At 43.2% G+C, this 17,586-nt stretch overlaps 1 protein-coding gene across 1 annotated transcript in view; it reads right to left on the bottom strand.

The window, feature by feature from the left end:
* lhfpl7 (LHFPL tetraspan subfamily member 7) overlaps positions 1-17,586 on the bottom strand; it is a 101,135-nt gene that overhangs the window by 67,448 nt on the left and 16,101 nt on the right. Inside the window, exon 2 of the mRNA XM_084373155.1 lies at positions 6,818-6,956. Coding sequence (XP_084229281.1) covers positions 6,818-6,956 — 139 coding nt within the window. The remainder of the gene's footprint in view (positions 1-6,817; positions 6,957-17,586) is intronic.

Genomic DNA, 17,586 nt, shown 5'->3' with positions numbered 1-17,586 from the left:
GTTCAAAGATGGCAGGGATAATCAAACAATGTTCAGTGATGTTTGCTCTCTAAGAAAAGTTCTCCCACTTTTTTGAGGAAAACGACTCAGAATACTAATGTAGGTCCGATCGTCCTTCCTCTGATGAAAGGAAAACTCGCAGAGTGTAATTTAATTGTTGCAGGGACACATTCTGCTAACAGAGCGTGCCGCGCTAATCCAGCCCAATACGGGAGATGTATTCATCTGTATCGGAGACGTGATTGACAGCTGGCGGAGGTTTCCATATGGGCTCCAGCGGCGACAGCGGCGCTGAAATATCACAGCAGGTGCTTTGATCAAAGCAACTTCCTATTTTCATCACCATGCTTCGGAGGACATCTGCATAGCAGCTTTGCCCAAGGGAACGCTGACACAGCAGGCCGGGCTTCCTCGGCATCAGCACAATGAAACTGGATGTGAGGGTGTGCATGTACGTGAAGGAACACACACCGCCTCTCCTTTCCCAAGCAGCCAGGGTCGGGGTAAAAACACTGAAGGACTCTGTCTGATGGGGGGGCAGATACGAGAGTACAGTTTCAGGGGGTTGCACAGGGGGGATCTTCAAAGGGAAATATTCACCGGGTGCAGCCTGGGTTGGAAGGAGTTCAGCTGCAAATTAGAAAGCTTTTTCAGGCAAAAGACGGTCCGCTGTGCGAATGATAACATTCCTTCACACAGAGTTGTTTTCATTCATTCTGCTGTGGCTGCAAAATTTGCTCATTCAGCGCCAGAGAGCAGCCAGAGTGCCACGGTTTTCATTTAAATTCAGGCTTGTGGCTGAAATACTGTGATACGTGCAGATATCAGAAGAATAATCTAACTAATGTTTTTGGCTGTTGTTTCCCCAATTGCCCATGAGCAATTTAACCTGCCACTCTATAACATATCAAATACTGATCTAAATCAGTGGTTGCCAACGTGAGGTCAGGAACATCTGAGGGTCGCAAAATAAACCTGAGGGGTAGTAGGATAGTTAATCAGCTGGAAATAATTTTGCAAAACAGTAAACTTACTAAAAGCAACATTATTCAACTATTTTACCTTAAAATACCAGTTTCAAAATGTGTTAAATAGTTATTTATATATATATTTGGTCAGTAACCCATGTCTCTCCTCTCCCTGCTCATGCACTAAAAGAAAAAAAGAAATGTTCTGGTAATCCTGCCCACTTTATCCAATCATGACAGAGAACTGGATAAAGAGGCGGTCCTGCCTGCTCAAGGACCTCCCAGAGAGCAGGATCCTCCTGTTCTGGTACCAACACCAGCATTGGCAGAACGTGGAAAGCTACCAATTCCAGCGCTCCCGATGACAGCTTGTAAAACCAAACAGGCAAAGCGAGGAGAAACGCTTGAAGGAAAGAAAGAGGCATAGAGAGGTCCCTTGAAAAAAAGGAAAGCGTGGTGATGCAGACAGAAGGGAGGGGATAACAGATAGAAATCACTATGTGTTGATGTTTGCATCAATTCACCAGGCTTTCTTCAAAGCACTTCTGCCTATGATGGTTTTGAAGTTTCTCCAATTAACGTATTGTCTTTCAGCTTGGGAAACGCTGGATGTCTTGAGCTTAAAAGATTTCAAAAGGAGAGTGACATTTTGGAAAAACCACAAGAACATTTTCATGCTGCAGCACATGAAGTATTTCTTAAATTATAGGATCCCTCATGTGGACAATTTGGGTTTATACGCATTTAATATTTTAAAAAACCACCACCACAGTGCTAAATCCGGCACTCAGAGTGAAGCCTGATTCCAGTTGTGGTTCCCTATTTACTGCTGAGCGCCATTTCTCCGCTTTTATCTCTCTATGGAAGAACGAAAAACCACAAACAACACAAACATCTCCGACTGTACAGGTAAGAAAAAAAAAACAAAAAAACCCCTTTGGTTCATATTTCTTTCAAGAGCAGAAAAACACAGCTTCAGGCGTATCGCTTTCAAGTCCTCAACCCGAGCAGCTCCCACAGAACCATTTTCACACTGCTAACATTTCTTTTTTTTGAAAACAGGAGTACTACTCACACGCAGTCAAATCAATAAAAGCGGAAAACAACAAGCAATCACTGCAGCAAATAAAAACCCCAATACATTTTTATGTAAGCACATAATGTAAATTATCTCCATATGTTAATATGGCTATAACCCTGCAGGAAAACAGCTGAGATTAAGCTCGCGTGTGCAGCGAGTGCTTGTACACTCAGCCGAGTGTGACATGTCTTCAGCCCTGAACAGATAACTGCACTGCGAGAATCTGCCTGAGCACTGTACCACGACGAAACCCCAACGTAGTGTTCATCTGCTTCCTTCAGCGGGTGAGTAAAATCAACTGAAATTACAAGGGAGGCCAGCGAGAATGAAGCATTAAGTACATTTACTGAAAACCTTGCTGCAAGAACGTTAGCTTGAAAATCAAAACAAAATGTTTGTTTCGTGTGTTAAATTCGATTGAGTGATGCTTCTATGTATTTCTTAACCATGCAAAGAGTGTGAGTCTGTATGTGCATGGCTCCCTCTGTTCGCTCGCACCACACACACACACCAACAGACCAAAGAGCCGTCCAATCCAATGGATCCTGACCACTAAGAAGAACAGCCTGATGAAATATGCATGACAGGAGAAAAAGCTCCCCGCCTTAGCACACAGAAATGTTCTGCCTCCCTCTCTCTCAAGGCGTAAAACATTGATGGGCGGCAGTGCTCGGCGGTGCAGCAGCTGAACCGCTGGATGGAGCGCTGAGCTTCGCCAGTGGTGGGTTAGCAAGTTCACATCTAATTCTGGACTTCACCCACGGGACCGAAGAGCCGGGCAGCTTTATCTCGAAAAAGGTTTTTCCTGGTTCAAGCCAGCCCTCCGCTGTGTGTGTGCAAGTGTGTGTTTATAGGGCAAGAGATGATGGAACGGTTGACATGTAAGGTCATTTCGTGCTTTACCTCTACAAGAGAACATACAAACAGCCCTGGGTTGTGCCTCCTACCTTCTAGCTGTGTAATAATACGGTACAGGAGATGTTACTGTAAATGGAAACAGCAGGCGCTTGCAGGTGTGCTGTATGAGCACAGTTTAGAGGAGACAATGATTCAGCCTCTGGCGGATGCTGTCTTGCAGCTTGGTTATGAGCGTTATGAGGTCAAAAGGTTCAAATACTGGAAAAATCCCCCTCTTCTTCTGCAGTTATTGACAGTCACCATATTTGGACAAGGCGCTGTCATCTATACCTTTAACAGACCATTTTCACAGCAGACATTTTGGCTTGTCAACGCAGGAAAAGCAAAAGGGGGAGTTTATAACATTAATGAAGGCTGCGTTCTGTTAATATGAACTAGCTCCAGAGTGCTGCCACTGTGTGTGCAGCTAACTGACCTGACTTACTGCGACACTTAATAGAACTGAGCCCTTGTTAATGTTATTGGTCACACCTGTGGTTTTCCTTCTTTGACAAGTCAAAATGTCTGCTGTGAAAAGGGTCTGTTAGGGCTGAATGGTGACAGTGGAGGTCAGATTTTGCAGACTCAAATTGCCAGACCTTTCTCCACAAAACAACCTGCTCTGGCTTGCTTATATTTCTTTCACCCAATCACAATCACCTTGGGCAGCACAAAGGCCAGGAGGCAGCGACAGTGAAGCTGCAAAATAATGTCATGGGGGAACTTGCATTGGTGGAACATTTGTATGTGGGGAGGTGAAGCCTGGAGTCTGTGTATCATTCGTTCATTTGATATTCAATTGAGAAAAGATCAGAAATCATAAAGTTAAAAAATGATTTGTTACAGTGTCTGAATTTGTGTTTTTTTGCCAGTAAACACATCCTCCAAACAAGCCCAGAGACACTGCAGCTGCGACAGCCTATGTGGTCGGTGTGTTTACCCGCAAGAAAAACACATTAACCCCCCCCGACAATCACTGAACATACAGTTAATAGCACGCTAGGTAGGTAATTCTTGTCTCTTTTATGGTCTTTTATAATTCCTGTCCGCTCTACCCAACGAGCCCAGAGACACTGCAGCTGCCATTATAAAAATAACTTGCTTTTACCTAAACCACAGATTCCCAACATGCTTAACAGAAATGAACTCTTTTCTCTAATGAAATAGAAATGAGATTTTTGAATTTATATCTGAAAACCATTTTTCCTTTCCACAATCCAACCTTGAAAATTGCAAATAAACTTTCAACAGAGTGAAACTGTGACCTTCCTGTACAAACTCTCATCGCCCATCAAAATAAACCTGTCCACTCCTTCCCATTTGAAATTTAATCTCAATACTGCAAATTGAGGAAGAATCTCTCCAAACACTGCTTCAGAGTGATTTAAACCCTCACCTTTACTCTCGTCACATACCCTCTGATTACTGTATTTTCTAACCTTTTTTTTTAGTTTAATCCCGAGCCTCAAAAGAAATGTGACGAAATTCTCTTTTCAATTTTCTCTTCGTGACTTTCAGCCTTCATAAGTGGAGAATCACTCCCTCCCACACACACACACACACACACACTTGCATCTACTTTGCCTGTCAGAGACGTTGTAGAAAACAGGGGGATCAAAACAGGCATCACTTCTATCGGCAAAGGGAAAGTTGACAAGCAGCATCTCGTCAGCAGTTCATTTCTTCCAATCTGCTAGAAAACACACACCCTCAAAAGCAACGCTGATAATATGCGGAGCACAAAGAAACCCATTGTTCTTAATCTACTTGTTTCAGTTTATCAGCTTTCTTTGGTAGCACACACACAAGCACACATACTTGCAATGCTGGGAAAACAAACACTCTTCTGATCTGCCCTCCTCGGGGCTTTGTGGGCTCTCTGTGAAATTTCCGTCTATCAAGACAAGAGTCGACCTGGAAACGGAACAAAGGCCCGGCTTCCTCACTTCTCGTTGTCATTTCGCAAAGTCTGTCGCCGCGAAAGACACACAGCTCTATTGCACAGAATGGGATTACGCACACATTCACGAGGGGTTCAGCAGTTTGCCTCAGACTCCTTCTCATCTTCCCCAAGCAACATTGATCTGATCCTGGAGTCAGACAGAGAAGTATGAGAGTCTGGCTGTAAGCAATAAGGGCCACTTTAAACACACCATTAACCATGCCCTGTGAAAGTTCCAGATTCGTCAGTAAAGATTTAACCTGCCCAATGAATTCAGCCTCTAATTGCGCTGCGTTAAATGCCACATGCAGGGATTCAAATTAGCTACTCAATATTCTCGAGGATAGAGGGCACGTAATTGCTGCTGACGCTAAATAAATGGGAGAGGGGGAAAAAAATAATGATTAAGGGTTTGTGGATCAGTCAACCTGAAGAACAGAGTGGGCAGATGAAGTGACTTCAGACTTATTAACTCAAAATGGCATCAGAGGTGTTGGAAGAGCTTCGGCAAAGGCAGACAGTGGCAGAGATGTAGAGAGCTAAAGGCTAACATCATTATGCTAATGAAAAATGACAATATTACCAGGCCGATGTCCCGTATTGTGGAAAGTGAGATTACCATGTCTTGTTTTATTATAAAGCAGATATCAAAACACTCAATCCCGGGAAACTGCATCCTCGGGGCGCCGTACGCTTGTGATGTCACAGCTACACAGTCACCACCCTCAGGAGGGCCGTGGTTACAAAAACACTGGCAGAGCTGATGTGGAAACACGGTGGGCGGAGTCTGCTCAGGCCCGTGAGAGTTGACCAATCAGAGCAGACTGGGCTTTTCAGAATAGGGTGGTCTTAAAGAGACAGGCACTAGAATGGAGCGTCAGACAGAGGGTGACAGTCTGAGAAAAATAAAGTGTTTTTTTTACTTTGAAGCATGTAAACATTTTCTAGTTGACACCTAAAATAAAAGTATGAACCTGAAAATGAGCATAAAAGGTGGCTGCTATCTATGAGTGAGGACAAAAGGGACTGTTGGGCCGTGGTGGAGGTATGCAATCTACTAAAGTGCCATTCTAGTTTGTTAAAGAGGCTTTATGTCACTTTGTCTAATGACAAAAATAGATGTGCACTACCGGTACATAATGTCACATTATTTTATCTTAAAAAGAGCAAATATGCAGTAGGAGCACAATAAAGTGTCGGTTATTACAGTATCACAGTGGTAAATGTAACGTGTGTATGACAATAAGTTGCTATCTAAAGCACACAGGAACCATATTCTCTCATATAACAACAGAAAACACGACTGCCATCAAAATGGTCGAATTCACAACGCAAGAGCGTGAAGGCCAGTACTGAGCGGTGACATGAGCCGTGCTGCATTATGGGCTTTTAAAGCGCAAGTGCTGACACGTCCGCGCTCTGTTTACGAGACTGCTTCTCTGTTTGAATGAAAGCAGCGGCCTGATAAGTCACATGGAGCCCTGAACCAATGACCTGTGTTAAGGAGGCATAATTGTCTTTTTACAGCGAGCTCTAAATCTTTCCTCGCCTTCCCTTCACCGATTCACCCCTACAGGTACCGTGCAGACTCTGGTTGCCTAGCAGCAGCTGTCCTCGAGTTGTTTCTTTTGTCTTTTCTTGTTTTTGTGACTGATCGGCAACAAAGTCAGCTCCTTTTTTTTTTTTTTTTTTTTTACAGTTCTGGTTATAGGCAGCACTATCAGTGCTTGATGCAGAGTGGCTCTAATGGCGAAAGACTCCTGAAAAGTGAAGGATGTTTTCTACTTGAGAGGCACAGGGAGAATGCAAGATGGCAAAATTTTGAATTTTACACAGATGGAGGACAAATTCAAAGATGTCCTCCATCTCTGTATGGATCTAGCATGAGTCTGCTGCTATTTCAAGGTTTGTATTCACATCTGCACTCACCTGCAGCCATCTGCATGTATCCAGCCAGGGTGCAGATCCTCCTCTCACATCCTCCGCTGGGCAGGAAGATGGTGATGATGGCCAACAGGGAGCTGACGGCCAGAAGAGCGCAGCCTCCTGAGCAGAGCACCGCACTGGTCTGAGGAAGACAAACACAATTACATTTTAACTCCATTTAGTTACTGAAAGTGGAACCAACACCGCTCTCATTGACACTCTTTCAGGTGCATTTACGATGGGGAGCAACTTCTTCGTCTGTGGAAGCCACAATGAGATTTCACATTAGGACGACCCTCACAGAAAATATAATGATTAAACAGTATCCCAGTATACATTATTACACATTTATTGTTATTATCCGTTTACCAAAATCCTGAAAAGAATGAAAACAGAAGGTTTGGGCATCAATGACTTATTAACGTGAGCTCATTTGTATGTGTGTGGATGCTATGTGTCAATCTCCCAGAGTGCAAAGCGGTGAAAATGTGGTATGAAATTTCATTGATTTGGGAATTTGCCAAATAAGAAAGCAGAATGGGTTTGATAAGCACTGACAGAGCGCTCTGAGGAAAGTGCAGAGTGAACAGACTGGCAGGTTTTCAACAATATCCTTCAATTTTCATACCACCGTATACCTTAAAGCGGCTATACTGCTGCAACCCCAGTAGCCACAAACCAATGTGTCATGTTTACCTTCCTGTCAACGAACAAAGATTCATTTCTACATTTGAAAACCCTCCGAAGAGCCAGAAGCCTGCGTTTTGGTCAAGTCAGATTGTGTAATCTCACAGTCAATCCTCCTAACAGGTTAATGGCTCTCTCAGCTGGAAAACAGTACTGCCTGGCCAAACAACAGGGCTCTGTCCCTATTCATTACATCTTAGCTTAATCACACACACGCTGCCAGCAAGAGGAGCAAAACAGAGGGAAGAAGCACTGTTACACACACACACACACACACACACACACACACACACACGCATAAGACAGATCCATTCACAACTTTTCCGCTGAGCTACGACTGCATAAATGTATTCAAGCAGCCAGCATTTGATTCTCCAGTTGTGAGGAAGTGAGGTTATCTGTACCTGTACGTCAGCCTTTTCATGCTGATCAATGTGCTAAACTGTCCTCTCGCTCTGCTCTAGACTCCTGGGAAAGTGAGCATTCCTGTACGAGTGGCAGCTAAGTTTAGAGCCCAACAGTACGTTAGCCCTGAGGGAGAGCGTATGTGTATGTGTGAGAGTGTTTCCCACAATCTGGGCCTGTTTGATCTGCATAACCTCTCAAACTGACTCTCCGGCTTCAACAAAGCTGCCACACATCCTGCCCGACACATTTAGCAGTCAAGGAGTTGGACAAGAACGGAGCACTAACGCAGTCGGAAAACAGCTCAGTGATTAGCATGCAGGCAGGCGGGAAGGAAATGTCTAACATGCACCGGGGAATTACAGCCCTAAAACATGTGTCATTATGCATGTCCCTGATGTGACTGACGTGAATGGAGGGAGGATGAAAGCAGAGTGACTTCCATGCCTGACAGAAGATTTAATTAGCTTGTTCTGGGTGTTTGGCAGAAAGGCAGAGAGGAGAGCCGGGAAATATTTAAGTGCTGTGATGTCGGTGGCAATGATGATGATTATTCTTTTGACCTTTATTTTTTTAGGTTTGCTGAGTGCGTGTGTTCTTCCTCACAAACGCCTCACATACATCAAGAGGTGCATTCACACACACTCTGTTCTTGGTTACTGATCAGCTCCTTAAAAACCGGTGGGAGCTGCTGCAAGTGCCTTGCACAAGGGCGCCTCGACCACAGCAATGGAGCAAAGGATGAGCACGCGCAGAATAAGAGCAGAGCGATGTTATTGCAAATCGTTTTGAGAAAGATTACAGTTTTAATTTGATCTAATTTATGATTCGAGTGTCATCATTACTCAGATCATTTCTCAGTCCTCCAGCAGTACAGTGTCTGCCGACGTTTTGTCACTTTGTGATGGCCGCTGGGATATTAACTAATTGAAGCTTCAATATTAGCCAGCACACAGCAGATAGAGAAATTCTGAAGTTGAAATTTTGCACAAATATTGATGGACCCCAGAGGATGAATCCTGCTGAGCCAGCTCACAATTTTAACTAGAATACTTTCATGAAAAAAACCTCATAACATCACCAAAAGGCTGTGTTGTACTTTGTGCTTACTAAACTAAATAGTAATGTTATAGTGATAATGGTAATAGTGTTAGCATGCTTACACACTAGATGTTACATGGTGAACATACATGCTAAATATCAGCACATCATAGCAGAAATGTTTGCGTGCTGATGTTAGCATTTAGTTCGTAGCGAGTGCAGAATTTACAAGCTGTAACACCGGGCTTCCCGTATACATATTCTTCATATATGTCTGCAACCTTTCAAATTATTTAGAATTAGTATTAGTATTAGTATTTTTGCCTTTTCATGGCTTAATTGGACAGGACAGCTGTCAAGTGACAGGAAAGGGATGAGAGAGAGGTGGAATGACATGCAGCAAGGGCTGCAGGTCTGATCAGGTCAGGTCTAAGAATAGAGTGTGTCATACGCCTCACAGATCGCAAAGCCCTTTGAGACAAGTTTGTCTTTTAGGTTTATGTTAGTAAAATCCTTAAAACTTGATATGAAAGTAGGAGGAAGAGGAAAAATAGACAGCGAGAAGACATGTCACTTGCATTTGAGGGAATATTTCGTTTGTGATTTATATTCTTGTTCTTAGCTGGTCAAAAACAGACAACACAACATTACATTAAAGTATTTGCTAGAAACTGCGATGGAGTTTGGGAAAAGAAAATGTTCTAGTAATTGAAAACAATACCACCATTCAACAATCAAAAGGAAAGAAATGTATATCATCATAATCACAAAGAAAAGATAACAAGTTCTCCATTTCAATTGAAAAATGCAGTTTTGGATACAGACAAACCCACTGACACGTATACACAGCTAAATACACTTGGAAGGTCTATGTCCATGCTTACATTCTCACCTTTGTCTGAAAGAAACAAATTCAGATGTTGTCTCTGTAAGTACAACAAGTAAGATACAGCTATACAAAATAACTCCCTAACATTGAGATTGAAGATATTTAGCAACACAAAAGCAACCGCGACTTATTGTTCCTTCTAACTTACAACTGTCAACACAATAAATACACATATCATAACCTTTTGATGTGATATGATGAGCGCGTTAGCAAACAGTTGCATATCCTTTTTCAACATTCAGTACCAAACTGTCCCAGTTTTCACCACAATTAAAATAATAATTATACAGACATAATAGGCATTCATCACTCGTTGTTACCAAACCCAATAAAGAAAAATAATGCACCACGCATCTGAATTCAGCACTGATTTATCTGTGTCGATCAATCATTGTGTCATTGTCATGCCGAGGCTGAGTTATAGTCAAGCGTCATAGTATATGATGATTGGGACCCTCTAAAGAGTTACAAGAGAACCCAGCAACAAAAATGATGCATTTATGGCATCAATGGTGTTGAAATGCTAGCTCAGTAGCTGTGCTTAGTGCTGAAATAATCGCCCCATCAGCTACGTAGCAACATTAGCATTCATTTGGAGTCATGTGTCTGGTCACGTGACAAATGTGAGTCTAAAATTCACTCACTTTTAGCTCAGCGTCAGTCCTCACCGATTCTTGAGAGAAAAACTCAGCTCTTTTGCTGCCAGCTTAAATTCTGCACTATGTTCACTCCCTACTTGCTAACTTTGTGTAACTGCTGTTACGTGCTAAAAAGGTAGTGAGTTTTTAGAGCTTTTTTGACTGACGACGAATGTCTGCTGCAACCAGAACAATGCTTTGAGAGGTGTTTTGACATTATGATTTCTATGTATTGTGTTCTGGAGATACCTACTGTAGTTAGCATGCTAACCAGCTAGCCCCAGTCCAGTCTGAATGCTAGCTGTACGGCTAACTGAGCTAACAACAGCTACAGTTAGCGGTTAAATGGTGAAATGCTGCCCCCTATTTGTTTTGCGTATGAATTTCACAAGTGGTCAGTTCTTCGGATTGGTATAAAAACACTGATTAAAGCCGCTTTAATACAACACAACAGGGAACATAACAAGTAAAAACAGAAACATGCTGCCAGTGAGAGCCCTTATCTCTGGTAGTCCTGCCACAGCTCCTTGTTTTTCTTGTTTTTAAACCTGGCGACTACTAGAGGACAGAGAACGCAGCAGCACACTTGAAGATACAGAGAAGTCATTAACTTCAGTGGTCTTTGTTCTCCTGCCTCTCTCGCTGGAATGATATTCATGTATGCAGAGGAATGTCTCGTCGTCTCTCTGCTGCTTGATCTTGGCGTGCCTCGTGGGCTCCTGGTGTGCAGCCTACCTCCCACCCTGCTGTTCTCAATTCACTATGACACATTAAAGGTACATCACGTCTCATACTGGGGAGCGGAGCTTGAGAGGGGGAGGATGTGCCATGTTCAGGTACGTAAGGTACACTCTCACCAAACAATAAAAGACGCGTTAGGAGTAGTCAGCTGGATCAAGTCCGAGGATGATGATCAGCATAAAAATGAATGAAAATTACTAACTGTGAATGGCTGCGAATCTAAATATTTCCATATGTAAGCTGTAAATCCAGCAGCTTTCTCTTGCATTCTGTCCATTTTTCCAGTCGCTTCATTATCTGCGAGCGCTAATAGATTTATACACATGACATTTTCTGTGTGCCATTTAAACACAGCCCAAGAGACTAACAAAGGCTATCAGAGCGCTACAACAGCTATTTTCACAGAAACCCACCAACATTTCAATTTATGGTGCCCCAATTAATCAACTCCCCACACTGCTGTCTGCGTGTGTGTTCTGATGAAACAAACTCACAATCATTACCATTTTTACTTACAGACAATACAGAAACATTTTCCGAAGCCCTTTTTCCTCAATTGTACTTGCGGTGCTCTGAGCACGAGTTAATTTAGTAGAAAATGAGCTGCAAACAGCACTGGTAGTCTCAGTGATGCTTCCTAAATAGATTGTAATTTTGTGTTAATAACTGGTCGGAATAACAGCTGGAGCTGGAGAGGACGCAGCGGGATGAAAGAGCGGGAAATGGAAAACTGTGGAGGAGAATTGGCAGAAGACACAGCGAGTCTTAATCTCTCTGTCTTTACTGGAATCTGAAAACATTTGACGGTAATCACTTCAGGATATTGTGACTTATGCTAATACAGTAAACTGTAACTAAAAAAGGCTACATATTTGACGCCAGTGGAGAAAGTCACCAGACTCCCTTTAAAAAACGCTAAATTCTGAGACTTGTTGTGTTAGGAGAAACTTAACAAACATGGTGAGATGCTGTCTGCAACACAGTAAACACTATTTGGGCCTACTTGTTAATTCGGCAAATATTTTACATGAAGATATTTCTTTCTTTGTGTAAAAACACGCGTTGGTTTGTTCCAGTGATGTAGGTGTATATTTGCATGTGGAGCGGAGAGGTGAGATCCAATCACAGGAGGCCGCTCGAGACGCATGTCGTGACGTATTTGTGGCCAGGTGTCAACTGACGGGCTTAAAGCTGTCCACTTGTGATCTCACCACTCAGAACAGATGGTAAAACCAAATGTCGAGACACAACTTTTACATTATGGTCATGATTAATACAAGAAATGCCTGACAGATTCGACCCACAAGCACCATTTAATCCCACTACACCAGTAACCGGCCTGGGGCAGCTGTTAATGTATCTACACAAGTGTTACAATGCTGATAAAACCACAGGCTACAGCCTCTGATACACATGTAAGACTACCTGGCTCCATCATAAAGAAACTTTATTGGTTTCCCACAATAAATGGTCCAAATCCTGAGCCTGTCAGAGACCAATAACTGATACAAAAAAAAACCCCATCCAGCTGCTTTGACTAATAAAGGGACAGTCTGAAGGGGACTCTTTGATTTCCAATTACATTAAGGAAGTCGGGGATTACACTGTACGGGCCAATGAAATTTCATTGTCTCCTCAATTGGGAGTTACAAGATGGAGATGGGCAAGGCATGTCTCATTAAACGCACTTCGCCTCTCCATGCCTGGACTGCCTGGCTAAATGTTTCAGATCGGGCTGTGGAAAAAGGTGAACTTGTGCTCTTCAGCGGTGCCAGCTATACAGGAGACAGTTAATGCTCAGTGTCGGCCCTTGACAGAAATAACCCCAGCACTTTACAATCCAATGCCTCTTCTTTCCTGGAGGACAAGAGGTGAAGCGAGAGCACTGCAGATCCGGCGATAAGCAGACGTGACGAGTTTGCCGTATTGCTCGACGGCTCTCTCTCCGTCCGTGCATTGTTAGTGTGTATAGGTATGCCATCCGCACACGACTGCTGTCTCATCCTCCGTGAGCCGGCCTCGGCCCTCCCATCACTAATCAGCATTCAGTAGCGCGAGGGCCCGGCGGTCGCACTAAAGCATCAGCCCTGACATGTTCTGCCTCTAGAAGCCCATTAGCGCGGTAACACAGCTTCCCAGAACATCTCCGAGCCACCAGAGGTGTTTCTGCTCCCTCCGCCTCACACGAGGAATCACAGATTTTTCATGTCTGGTCCACTTTCTGTTAACCGCTGCCCTTCCCCTCTACTTTTTCTCCCTTTGCCTGGCGTGTGACTTCATCATCTTTTCAGAGAGACCCTAATAATCCTGCCAGAAAACACCCCCCACCTCTAAATTAATGTCCTGAATAATACATCCGTCTTCCTCATTGATCGTCACTGGGAGGAGAGTGGGAGAGGCAGTGTATGGAGTATGGTTAAGTGTGTGTATGTGTGCGTGACGGTCCACTGAATGGCTGACGAAGCTGTGTGCACACACAGTGAATACGAGATGGAGAGGAGATGAGGGAGAGAGGGGAGCGGAGATTAATCACCTGACAAGTGGATGGAGTGTCCATTTGTGCCTCGGGGACGGGCTGCAGATAGGATGTGACATTCAGGAGCACTTAGGAGGACATGGGAGCGTTCGGTGTTCCCACTCCAACACACACACGCTCACACAGGGACGCACATACAGAGGTAATGTCGGCATACAAACACATATATGTTCAGAGGGGGATTCATATTACACCCGACTGTGAGGGAATAAGGACTGTGACACAGTATGATGCTAAGAGTCATTATCAGGCACACACAGAGAAAACACTTCCAAAACTACGGACTGCACCTTTAAAAATAACTGTTTTGTTTCTGGGAATACCAACGTCAACTTTAACTTTAAACTCTGAAAGTCTCTCTCACTATATCATAGACATCTACCTGTACTGTGATTAAAAATGTGGAGCTCCGGGTGACACTTTGGCCACACTCATTAAAATAATGATGCACGCTGACGTTGTCACAGTTACCTGGTGTTTTGAGATGGAGACACTGGGTGTGGACTGGCAGTGGCAGACAGTCCTGAGGGGGTTATTAGCAGAGGGAGAAGTTTTATTTATCTGTTGTGTTTTAATTGGGTCTTAGTCCAACACGACAATGCTGATTTGCTGTTGAATCATTTATTATAAGACCAGTTTGATGTGCACATCAGCACCGGTGTTTCTGGGGTTATTTTTGCCGATATTTTTATCCCAGAATTTTTTACTCCCTAACATCGGTATCGCCATCAGCCCCCAAAACACGAGTATCAGTCGGGCTCTAAAAGAGAGTCATCAAAGTAAAGGAAAGGCCTTCAGGTGTAGGATGCTAGTCATGGATTACAGAGCTGGTAAGAATCACTCATTAATATTTATCCTGTCTTGCTGGCATGATCACATGTCAGCCGGTTGAGGAATAATAAATAATTGAATGCAGAACGAAAGACACATAAAACATGGATAAAGGGCTTTGTGTGGTATTAGAGGGGTTTGTATGGGTGTGTCTTCACCTAATCAAGTGAGAACATTACAGAACACAAGTGCATTGCGCTATCGACCTGCTCCGGTTTTTCTTTGAGATGCTGTGTATCCTGGTGGTGGTTTACAAGAAAGACACTCGTCACACATGCTGTGACTGTCTTCACAATGTTTCACAGGCCGACTAACAACAGAAGCAACACGTCTTTTCTAAAAGCTGTTTTGTCGCAATATTTTGAAATCCCACTGCCGACTTCAGCTCCATGTCCTCTGACATTTCATCAGCTTGTTGCCCCATCGTGTTGTCTGCCACAGACATACTTTAGGGTTAATTGCACATTCTTACATGGCATCATCAAAAAGAAAGGAAAATAAAATAACTCCTCTCTGTTTCTCTGTTCACACTAGAGCTTCGAATCTGACAGGCCTCTTAGACAATACCAGCTTCTTTCTCACTGGGAGTCAGACGTTCGATCAGCATTTGTCCGCTAGCAAGCCGAGCTGCACGCTTGCAAACTCAACTTGATGTTTACTAGAATCTTTCCAGCTCTGCTGCAACTTTACAAAGATTTTAGTCGGACAGAGAAACTCCAACTGTGACTTCCTTAAATTATGTAATAGTGTGGCACATACCGTAAGGTCAAGTGCCAGCTTTAATGTCATTATGTAGTGGGAAATGTTAGGGTATTTCATCAAAGTAATGACATTTACATGAATAATTTAAAAATGTAATACGTAAATTATTAAAAGCTTACGCTCGGAGGGATGGAACATTTGCATTTCAGCACATTTTCATAACCAATGTCTGAAAAAAATCAACTTTATGCATTCATTTCACTATATGGGCTGACACTGTTTTCTTTTGGCCTCATGTTTGTCTTGTCAAATGTCACAAAAAGTACATATTCTACTCTACTGAAATATTTTTGCTGCTGTATTGATAAAAAACACCCACAAGCTTCCGTTCTGTCCGGGACATTTATAATGTTTGGTACCACTACTCCTTTAGTATCAGTGTTAATATTAATGTTAATATTTTGTCCAATAAGAGCCAAGAAACACAGAAACAGCAGAAAGCCCCTCACTGTCATGAGACATCCAGTGTTTTCTTACAGGGACCCACACAGGACGCTCCCTGCTGCGGAGCGAAGCTTTAATGTGGTGTTGAGTCTTCGGTATCATGTTTAATCAAAACACGGTGGGAATCTACTACAGCCAGTGTTGCTTTCACACACACACACACACACACACTGGCGATTGAATGAACAGCCACATATGAGCCCATGCAGGAAACACCCCTGAAACACATGAGACAGGAGAACACACACACCTTTATACTACAGTACTACACTGTACTTTGCAGGGCATGTACAGCAGGGATGTTTGATTTGGATCACAGTTCAAGGCAGGAAGTTGGTTTTCAAATCACCAGAGGCTGCAGCAATGACACCACAAACCTGTCATTTCTGGTCCTACTCCAACTTCTGTGTAGTGGACTGTATTTACCCTCCAAACATGGTGTTTCTTTTGTGTGTTTGTATCTGAAACAGAAAGCCCCCTCTGAGTGAACAAACAATCTTCAAGGCCTTTCTCTTCTTGCACTTAAGCCAAGACTGGATTACCAACCAAAGCCAAGGCCCCCTTAAAGCCATGAAGCACAACATCAACCAAAATGGGTCTCCTCACAGACACTGGGCTGTAAACGTAAAACATCCACAGGCAAACAGTCTTAAAAATAGAAGTTGTTTCAGCTCTAACTTTAGGACTTCTAAGTTTCTTCTTGTCCGAGAGTAAATCATAAAGTATTCAACACTAGGAGAAGTTAGGGGTAATCCAGAGGACATCCAAATCACTAAAACCTGCTCACAATCAGTCAGCTTCTGCAGGTAATGCACCTCGTCGTGACAGTAAAATAGAATAATGCAACAATAATATGGCCGCAGCAGCGAGGTCACGGCCTCTGTACCCTAACCCACACAGCATATACTCGATGGCAGCGAGTTAATGTTGGTTTTGCAACTCTTCATTATCGAGTCTCTGGAAAAATGCAGTTTGTCGCTCCGATGAACTTGGAATATCTCAGACGTCTGTGAGGATTAATCATCAAACCAAAATGCCAACCTACTGGACACGCCAGTATTTCATTTTGTGACGCAGTGAATCAAATATCTATAATTTTTTCTAACCTAACTAAAACAGTTTGTCAGACGTGATGTAGGTGCTAACTACGACACCATTCACATATTACAAGACGCTGTACCATAACAATGATTCTGATGTTATTTTATGGTGAAAAAGTTACATAATGTTCCTTTAAGTTTAATTTAGTTCTAATTTCCTTTTACATTCACTCACACAGACTGATTGCCTGAACATAAACTGCTGTAGACACAAGGAGTATTATATTGTGTTGACATGGTCCAAATCCCTAATTAAACCTGTGTTTAATCATACTGCTTCAAGGTACTTGACACTTTTCGAGTATCGGAGGGAGCTACTGAATCTGCCACTTATAGTGGAAGTCAACTGGGGCAAAACAACAGACACCCACAGCCGTGTCCATGGTGCTCCAGTTGTAGCTGGCCCGGTTCCAGTTCATCCGGAGCTGCAGGCAGCTGCCTCCCCGGCCAGGACGCTCCCTGCCACCTGCTGCAACACCTGGAGACCGAAGGGACTTAACTTCTGGGGCTCGGGGTTGATGAATCAACCAAAATTATTGTTGATCAATGAGCCAAAGCTGCACTGTGACCTGTCACTGTGAACTATTCACTCACTGTGTTCAGCAGCCAGTGAAATGTCTCCTACATAAACAGTCACAGTCCAGTCAGTCTGAATGATGACAGATCATGAGCCTGCATGTATTGCACAACTGTAATTA

This window comes from Pagrus pagrus (assembly GCF_965226575.1).
Source record: "Pagrus pagrus genome assembly, chromosome: 14".
NCBI lineage: Eukaryota > Metazoa > Chordata > Actinopteri > Spariformes > Sparidae > Pagrus > Pagrus pagrus.
The sequence above is the reverse complement of the archived record's forward strand: the minus strand, read 5'-3'. Positions and strand labels throughout refer to the sequence as shown.